This window comes from Strix uralensis, chromosome 14 (assembly GCF_047716275.1).
Source record: "Strix uralensis isolate ZFMK-TIS-50842 chromosome 14, bStrUra1, whole genome shotgun sequence".
Lineage (NCBI taxonomy): Eukaryota > Metazoa > Chordata > Aves > Strigiformes > Strigidae > Strix > Strix uralensis.
In genome coordinates, this window is record NC_133985.1 from 20,758,119 (window position 1) to 20,766,783 (window position 8,665).

The 8,665-nt window shown below is 42.9% G+C and overlaps 1 protein-coding gene across 1 annotated transcript; it reads right to left on the reverse strand.

The window, feature by feature from the left end:
- Positions 1 to 136: 136 nt before the first annotated feature.
- CAMLG (calcium modulating ligand) lies at positions 137 to 6,976 on the reverse strand. The gene is made up of 4 exons (XM_074883670.1): positions 6,780 to 6,976; positions 5,020 to 5,474; positions 4,191 to 4,256; positions 137 to 2,731 (listed from the first exon to the last, which is right to left on the reverse strand). Exons 1-4 carry the CDS (start codon positions 6,943 to 6,945, stop codon positions 2,540 to 2,542), a joined length of 879 nt encoding a protein of 292 aa, XP_074739771.1. The 5' UTR covers positions 6,946 to 6,976; the 3' UTR covers positions 137 to 2,539.
- Between the last annotated feature and the right edge of the window lie 1,689 nt (positions 6,977 to 8,665).

Genomic DNA, 8,665 nt, shown 5'->3' on the forward strand with positions numbered 1-8,665 from the left:
CCGCCGTCCCGCTCAGCGCAACCGTCCGGGCAAACGCCTCAGCCTTGTCCTTACGGCCCAGCCCTGCCGGGATTGCCGGTGCGAGGTGTCCGCCGCGCATCACAACCCTCTTCCCAAGCCAGGACAAACCGCCAAGGAAGGGGGTAACAAATATACTTTTAATAGAAAACAATCAGTTTGGCAATAAACATTAAATAGAATTATGTACATGAACATAAGTTAAAAACAGAATAAAAGGGATTCATTTCTTGACCAAAGGAGAAGCATCATTTGGTGCGAGCCCCGCCAGGCGCCATGCCCGTTCATCCAAGGGCAGGGAGGCTTCCTCCAGCCCACCCTCAAGTCATCGGACAAAAAATAGTGTTTATGGGCTGAAAAGTTCCAGGTTAGGTCACACAGCAAGATTTCTTTCACTGCTCGAGAAGAAAACCCGCTTCATCTTCCCTTGCATAGAAGGATGGTGCAAGGGGTTGAGTGAACATACAGCAGGTGGGTTGGCTCTTTTCTTAATATTTAGCCGATTAGGATTAAAATTTTTATGCTGCAGATTAAAAATTCATTGCTTTTCCCAGATGTTAGTACACAGTATTTTTGCCATTTGTTTGCATTACATTTGGGCATTCAGATAGAGAGAACAAGTGTAACTTCTGAGCAAACCCATTATTTACACATCTTAATTTAAATGACAGCTATTTCCAGTAGCAGAAATTCCTACTATAAACAGATCTAAAGCTTCTGAATAAATATTGGTGCTAATAGACCTAAGTCAGAATCTCTTGCAGCCCAGCCCACGACACCTGTAACAATATTCACTGTAAAATAATCAGTAAAAAACACAAAAACTGCCAAATCAAAACATAAGCTTCTTGTTTTCATGCCACAAACATGTATCTAACTTAGGAGTCAGAAATGCAGCGTTAAAATTATAGCAGGAAACTTTAATAGAGAAGATTAAGCAGGAAGCAGGGCTATTTACTTTAAAGAGGCATAATCAAACACTTTTGCTCCCTAAAAAGATTTCTGCAGACAAATACCAAGATAAATAGGTGTTTCTCTACGCTAAGAAAAGGCATTGGCCTCGATTACCTGAAAGTCCAGATTCTGAACAGAAAACTACAAGTTGAAAAGAATAAAAAATTTAGCTTCAATAGACATTTTCACAGATTATCAGCGTTTAAACTATTTGGAATGACAATTCCTTCCTCTCATTGTGCAAAATTCATACGAGAATTAAAACAAGAGCATTCGCTAGCTTGCTACTTCCTCCAGTGACAGCGTCCATCTGTATTTGTCTTACTTTCACCTCTGTGGCTGGACAGCCACAGAAAAAAACAGAATGCTACTCTCCCTTCATACACAGATCTTCATGTGGGAGTCAACTCAGAGCACTACTTTTCATTTCACTGTCACTTGTAGTATATAGGATTTAAACAGGAATGGCTACTGTGATTTCACTGGGCAATTTCAAGAACACACCAAAAACATTAACATAAATAGGTCTGCTGAATTAAAGACTGTATGCTGTTGGGTTGTAGTGTTAGGTAGCAGGAGCAGAACTCCACAGTTAAGATCCGTTTTACATGCAAATGTCTGTAATAAACAGAGACAAACTGCAGAAATTAATGACACATTAAAAGTTGCCTTATGTAATCCTGCAAGGAGCTAGGAAAAGTTTTACATATACTAGAGCAAAGGTTTGATGCTGCATGTTGTTTGCCAATATACGCCACTTTTCCCTCATGAGATGAACTGTTAAAATAACAAAAAGGCATCAGAATGAAAGCACATGTATGAGTTACACTAGGATTAGGCTGCTGGAAACTCACAAACAGGTGAGATGAACAATTCTGTTTCTTCCTACTTTCTGATTATTAATGACATTTGTAAGCAACAGGACTTTGTTGTTGGTTTTGCTTAGCTGTTTTGCACATAATCATCAAATGAAATCAATCACAATCACAACAAATAACGTATAGCAAGGCAAGGATTAGGACAACAAAGTGGCATGTTTCACCAACATTCTCCAGAAGCAGCTACTTGGTTCAATATTCTGAATCTGAACAACAGAATACAGGGATTTCTTTTATTTAGAGCTTTCTTAAAAAAATGGGAACACCACAAAATGAGCAGTTCTTGTTAGCTATAGTCATACTGGACATATATATATATGTATTTATGGTTCTGCTGAAAGGAATTCTCTTATCTTTGTTCTCATGGAAAAGAACAAAGGCATCTTTGTAGATGTTTATGAAGGAGGCTGAGAAGGGCATCATCTAAACCAAATAAATCATCCACTGACACTTGCATCCTATTCTTCACATTTGTAATAGGCAGACACAGTATTTCAATAAACTGAACCAACACAACTGCCAGTCTGGGACCCTGCTCTTCCTTTCCCAAACTGACTGAATTTAAGGCTCCTTTCAAGCATTTGAACAGGTGAGAATTTTAATGAAGGTTTAAACCTGTCTGCACAGTCAGACATTAAAGGAACACAGTCCAGAAAGCTTTAGTGTAACTACATGGTACTTCAGAACCATCATGGTACTTCAGAACCAAAAAACAGAGTAAGTTCATGGCAAAAGATAAAAGTAAAGAAATAGACACAAAGGTCTGTGAAAACATCTCCCATTTTGCTGTAGGTGTCCATGGATCGACTTATCACTTCAGCAGGGATTCCAGACAGTAAAAGAGCAGCAGTTAATACTGTCGTTTTCACCTTCTTCTCACACTAAAAGAAAGAAAAAAACCCACACAGTATTATGTTAGTTCTTCTGTTACAATCCACTTATGCTTTGTCACACACAGCTTCTGCAGGAGTGGGAAGAGTCCCAGACAAGGGCCAGCTGGGTGTAGGAAGCCAAGCCAGGCATCCTCCACTGGCGAAACAGGATTAATCTCTTCACACTACTTGGCAAAAACCAGTTACTTTTCTAACACAGAAATTATTTAGAATTATTTAATTTAAATAATTTAAAAATTATTTAGAATTGAAAACCAACAGTTTCTCCCCATTTTAGTATAACTCCATTTGGCAATTTTATCCTCTGAACGCAGAAATGCCCCAAACCCCTTTTGAAAGCCATTCTTCTGCCCTTAAGAGGAAGAAACCCAAGGATGCAAAGTGTGAGAGGCAGGAAAAGGTGTTAGGGGCTGAAAATTTTGGTAGCTTGATTATACTTGCAGGATAGATTAATATAATCCAATCTAAATTAAGCTTTCAAGACTCTTTCTAGGTTTCAGGAGAGAAAAACAAAGGATAACAAGCTGATTGACCTCATCTGGGTCTAAGAGCAGTAAAAGCAACTTGTGGAAAGGAACCATCTCTTTAAATTCTGAAACGGAAGGGCTGATTTTAACAACAGCAGAAACGAGATCAAAAAGATCTAGCAGATGAGCTAGTGCAAGTCTAAGACTAATTCTACTGTTTTGTGTTGCGACGTCAGCTTAGAATGACTACTATGAAGTTCAGTTTTCAGTGATAACTACAAAAGAACTGCTGATTTATTCTGATTTTCTACATGTAATCTGTTATTCCTTTTAAAATGCAAATTTCCACTTTCAACTATGGATTGAGCATCATTCAATCCCACTTTGCACTGTAGACCTGACAAAATCATCAACGAAACAAATACTTCAGCACAATTCACTGGTGTAAATATATAAAGCGATACAGCAAAACTTGCTAATAAGCATCAAGTTTCACACACAAATAAATGTCTCATTTCAAGCTGCCATTCAAACTGATCCTAGCAATGGAATGCACAGCCCTTAAAACCCACGGGCTGTCTCATTTTTTAAAAAACACCCTCCCAAATTTCATCCAGGTATCACTGCAAAACAGCTGCTGACAGAGCAAACAGTAACCACAGAAGAGCATGGTCTGGGAGAAAAGCAAAAGTTTCCTACAGACATTAAAGAACTACCTGGTTTTCCTCGTCAGATGCTTTTAATTAGGCTACAGCTAAACAAATTGCTAGTCCACGTTTTCACAGCAATTTAAAAAAAGATTTGGACTAAATCTGGGAAGATTAAAAACTCGTATAAACTATCAGCATTTGGTAACTCTCAATTCTACAGTTTAAAACAAGGGCAGAATACTTCGCATGCATTGGTCCTAAAATAATACAATCTAAACACAAGTATTTAAAACATTTCAAATTAATCTAATTCTGAAAAAGATATTTTACCTTTGGAAAGTACTTGGAGAGTCCCATGTAAGCAAGTTGTAGAGTAAGAAATGGTGCAAATATTGACTGAAGGAACAGAAAAGAATATACAAAAATTAACTTGGTCAGAAGTAATAGCTAAGAAAACACAGAAATTTAATGCTTCCCAAGTCATAAATTAGGTAAGTAAAAAAATAATTTGTGGACAATAGCAACAGTATTTTTGAATACTACAAACCTAAATAGACAAATTACATGTCAAAAATAAGGTTCAGGCTTATGTTCTTTGAGCTAAAAACCTGAAATCGCAGAAGCATAGAGCAGTGTGTAAAACTGAGCCCAGTGATCCAGGAGGTGGCAGGCTGTACTGGCCACACGCCTCTGTACCAGGCACTGGCAGACACCTGGAACACTGAGGAACAGCTTTTCTCAGAAGAGCGATAAATGAGTAGGATCTGCTTATCCTGGGACAACTATTGTTGTTCTTACTCTATTATTCTTTTGTAGATTTCAAACTAGAAGAGCAGTGGACTCATGCTCACAAAGATGGGAATAAACTTGCAGGGGACTCAAGCTGCAACCACTATTCCAGTGCTTCTGCTCCTCAAACATCACGGACCAGTGTGCTACTTTTAGCCGTTATACAGTGGCTGTGTTAGGTAACACAGATTCATCTCAAAGAATTTAGATATTTTTTTAATGATTTATACAGCTGTTGGAAATATAAAGTGTCTGAAGTTCCCAACTCAATCACTACTGATAGCCTTCAGCCCTAGATAAAGGGTATTTCACAGTAAGTTTGCACTAAACTAGCAAAACAGAATAGGATTGTTTCTTTCCCTGAACTCACCAAGTACTTGCACACAAAAGCCCTGACTGCGATGGCAAGCAAAGCACATCCCACCAATCTAAAAATGCGGAAAGAGTCAAACTCCTCCCCTGCATTCCCATTCTCTTGGCTTGGCTTCTCGTTCATCAGCTGGTTCCTCAGCTTCAGAGCTTCATCAAATCTGGATAAATACTGGTCTAATCCATGTCTAGGTGGCCGTGGTGCAGCTTCAGATGGCAGTTCCCCTCTATTACGGTGACGGAGCTCACTCGTACCCTCATTGATCAGCTCTGGAGATTTACTGAACAAGTCCTTATCCCCTTTGAGGTCTACCATGCTGCCCGCATGGTCAGCCGTGCCTGCCATATTGCAGACAGAATCACCAAGCACAATTCGCTTGGAAACTGAAGGAATGGGAAGGGAGTTTGATTTATCTTGTTCATGCTGAAGCTTTGATTCTGTGTGACTTTCATCATCTAAAGAAGAGAAAAAAAAAATAGAATTATACACACCAGGTACACGGAACAACACTTTAGCCATACTGGATTGGGGTCCCAGGTTGATGTCTCCACTTCCAACGGGAAAAGACATATTTATGAATAATAAATGTGCTAATTATTAATCACAAAGCCATTTAACATGCCTGAATACACGCAATCCCATTTTAAAAAGAAATGGGCTTAGCTGATACACAACCTGCTTGCGTATCAAAAGAAAGGTTTACACTCAGGTTACACCACAGACGATGATAACAAAAAGGGAAGAGCACAGCATGGTCCAGACTGAAAACGCTCATCAGCTTCACCAAAATTATATTTTTAGGCTCCCCTCCACCAGCCTACAAAGAACCCAGCGTGTACCACATGCTTTGCACTGCAGGGCACTCCTCGAAAACGGTGCGGACGTGAGACAGAAAGCTGTGAGACGCAGGTCAGAAGTTGAAGCTGTCAGCAATGGAGAAATGAAAGCACTGGACTTCCTTAAGCAACAACACTGCATGCACAAGAGGGAAGATGTTCTTCCAAACACATGGAGCCACATAAAAAAAGATTTCCAGAAAGCGTATCACACAGAAGGAGGTGATGCCAGAGAACAAACACCAAACTGAGAAGCATGCAGAACAGGTCTGGTCCTAGCAGAGAGGAAGGACCAACACTTAAAGAGTATTCTTCAGTATTAAAGCAGACTGATTCATGGCTTACGGGCATCCTTGTAAACTGAAATCTGAGAACTCTTTCCTGACAAGACAGTCAGCCTCCTCACAGTAGGTACAGAAGTATAAACGACCAACTTATGAGTCTGCAAGGAAATACTACATGCCAACTGAAAACACCCAATGACTGGTTATTATCCAAATGTGAAAAAACTTTGATATAAACCCACAGCTACAAAAGCAAGCAGTTACTGAATGAAAACGTGGGGGAGGCTTATTGTTCCTTCAACTACGAAAAACTACTTGAAGTGAAATGACAGCTTGTCTACTCGCTACGTAGGAACAGTAACAGGCCCGAGACGCGATCTCGGCACATTTCTGATGACACACGTATTATATCCGCGGGTCTCTCGAGGACCAGACAAGGTCGGGCTTCACTGAAAGCATCACTGAAACGAAAGATCGCACTGAGGGGCCAACCAACAGCCGCTGGGAGCCAGCCGCTCCTGTCCCATGACGAGACGGCGGGGAGCGCTTACGGCGGGAAGAGGCCGCAGCCAGACGTTACGGCCAGCCCCGCGGCCGGGAGCCCTCAGCGCCGCCGCAGCCCCGCCGCCACCCGGCTCACCCTTGCCCGCCGCGGGCCGGTGGAAGCCCATGATGCGGTTGATCCGCTCCTCCGAGTTCATCAGCAGCTTCCTCCGCCGCAGCTCGGCTCGGCGTTGGGAGGCCGAGAGGCCGGCGGGGGCCCCCGGGGGCGCGGGCGCCGCTCCCGCCCCGCCACCGTCCTCCATCCCCGGCAGAAAAGGCCGCGGCGTTACCTCAGCGCCGCACAATGGAGCCGCCCCGCCTCAGCGCGCAGGCGCCAGCCCCGCCCACCTCCAGCCACTGAAGCAAGCGCCGCCATTTCGAATAAGGGCAGAAGAACAAGCGGGCCGTGCAGGGAGAACCCTCCGCGCGCCGCGCTCCCTGACGGCAAGGCGCCCGCACTAAAGATGGCCGCTCCGGCCTCGGAAGTGACATCACGGCGCGAGGGTCGATGGTGCCATGGCGGTGAAGGGGCGGGAAGGGCGAGAGGGGGCGATGGCCGCGGGGCGGAGCCGGCCCAGCGGGGGAGACACCGAGTCGACAGAAACCTGACTGACAGGGTAAGGGTGTTTGCATGGCTACAGCAAAAACAAACCAGCGGTGACGTGACTTGACGCTCTGAGCGCTAACGGGGGCCAACTCTTTCCTTAGACTTTTGAAAGTCTGGTTTCAGTAAACCTGGCAAAATCCACCTTGCATTCAGTGAGGCAAATCTGCTTCATGCAATATAAAAACTAGTACAGGCTGGTAACATTTTCCTTATCATACAGAGATGAAAGCAGAGTTCTGTATAGAAACGTAAAAGTATGAGAATAAGTGAACGTTTATGTTTCTAACCAAAGTAGTATTGGCCTAACACTCCATAACTAGAAAAACAACGAACTTAAAATTGTGACCATACAAAAGCGGCAGAATATCAGAGGTAGACACAAGGCTCAGTTCACAGATCTGTTGCATTTCCAGCCCCCGTGGTGCTTCTTCGGCAGAACAGATCATCGCACTGAGGGGGCGCGCAGTGCCGGGTTTTGAGATTTTCTGTTGGAAAAGCTTTGAGTGCTGCTGTACAGCTGAATTTAGGGAGTTGTCGTCTCTAGGCACACTCTGAAGGAAGAGAATATACTGTTTATTAGAGTGCTAGAAAACAGACGTTTTTATGCGTACAGGAAAGGGGTACACAACATAGGGAAATGCTTTGTAGGGGCGTTAGGCAGCACAGGTCAGCTTCCCAAGTCGTATTCCCAGTGTAGTGTAGTGTCACTGCACTGCTGGTAATGCAGTAAGAAGCTGAAATGATTGACGATGCATACTGAGGAAAAAAAACAAGGGAACAAGGACCTCCCAAGGATTCCAGAATTACCATAACATTGTAAACCAGGGAGCATCTTTGGTTCTTTCTAGCAAGATACAGTTGGCATAATATTCATATTTATGTACAATAAAAAGTCCATCACACCTCTTCTTGCATGACCAAAAGTGATAAAACTGGGCCCCAGTATTCTTCCCTTAGCTGAACATTCACACAGCTAACACGCCTAAAAAAGTACCTAAAGCCAAACCAAATGAAGAAAGCGATGTGGCTACTTTACATCAATACTTCAAATTACCTTCGACATCCTTGACACCGAACAAGTTGCACTCCTTCACTGACAGACTGCGCCACAGGCTCTTCAAGTAGAAGCAGGACTCGGCTCCAAGATCCTGTACTTGGAGTTCTGAAGACCGGTGCTAGCATGGCTGCCTGTTGAATGCCGAGCCCAGACAGAGGGGGGAAATGCAGCAGCAGCAGGACAGATTGTTGCATGTATCGGGGAAAAACTTTGTGCTGACAAGTCTAATCAATATTTCTACAATACTAATTGATATAGAGAATGATAACATTCTGTGTTCAAAAACTATTAAATACAGAGGTCAAAGTGCCAATCTCAT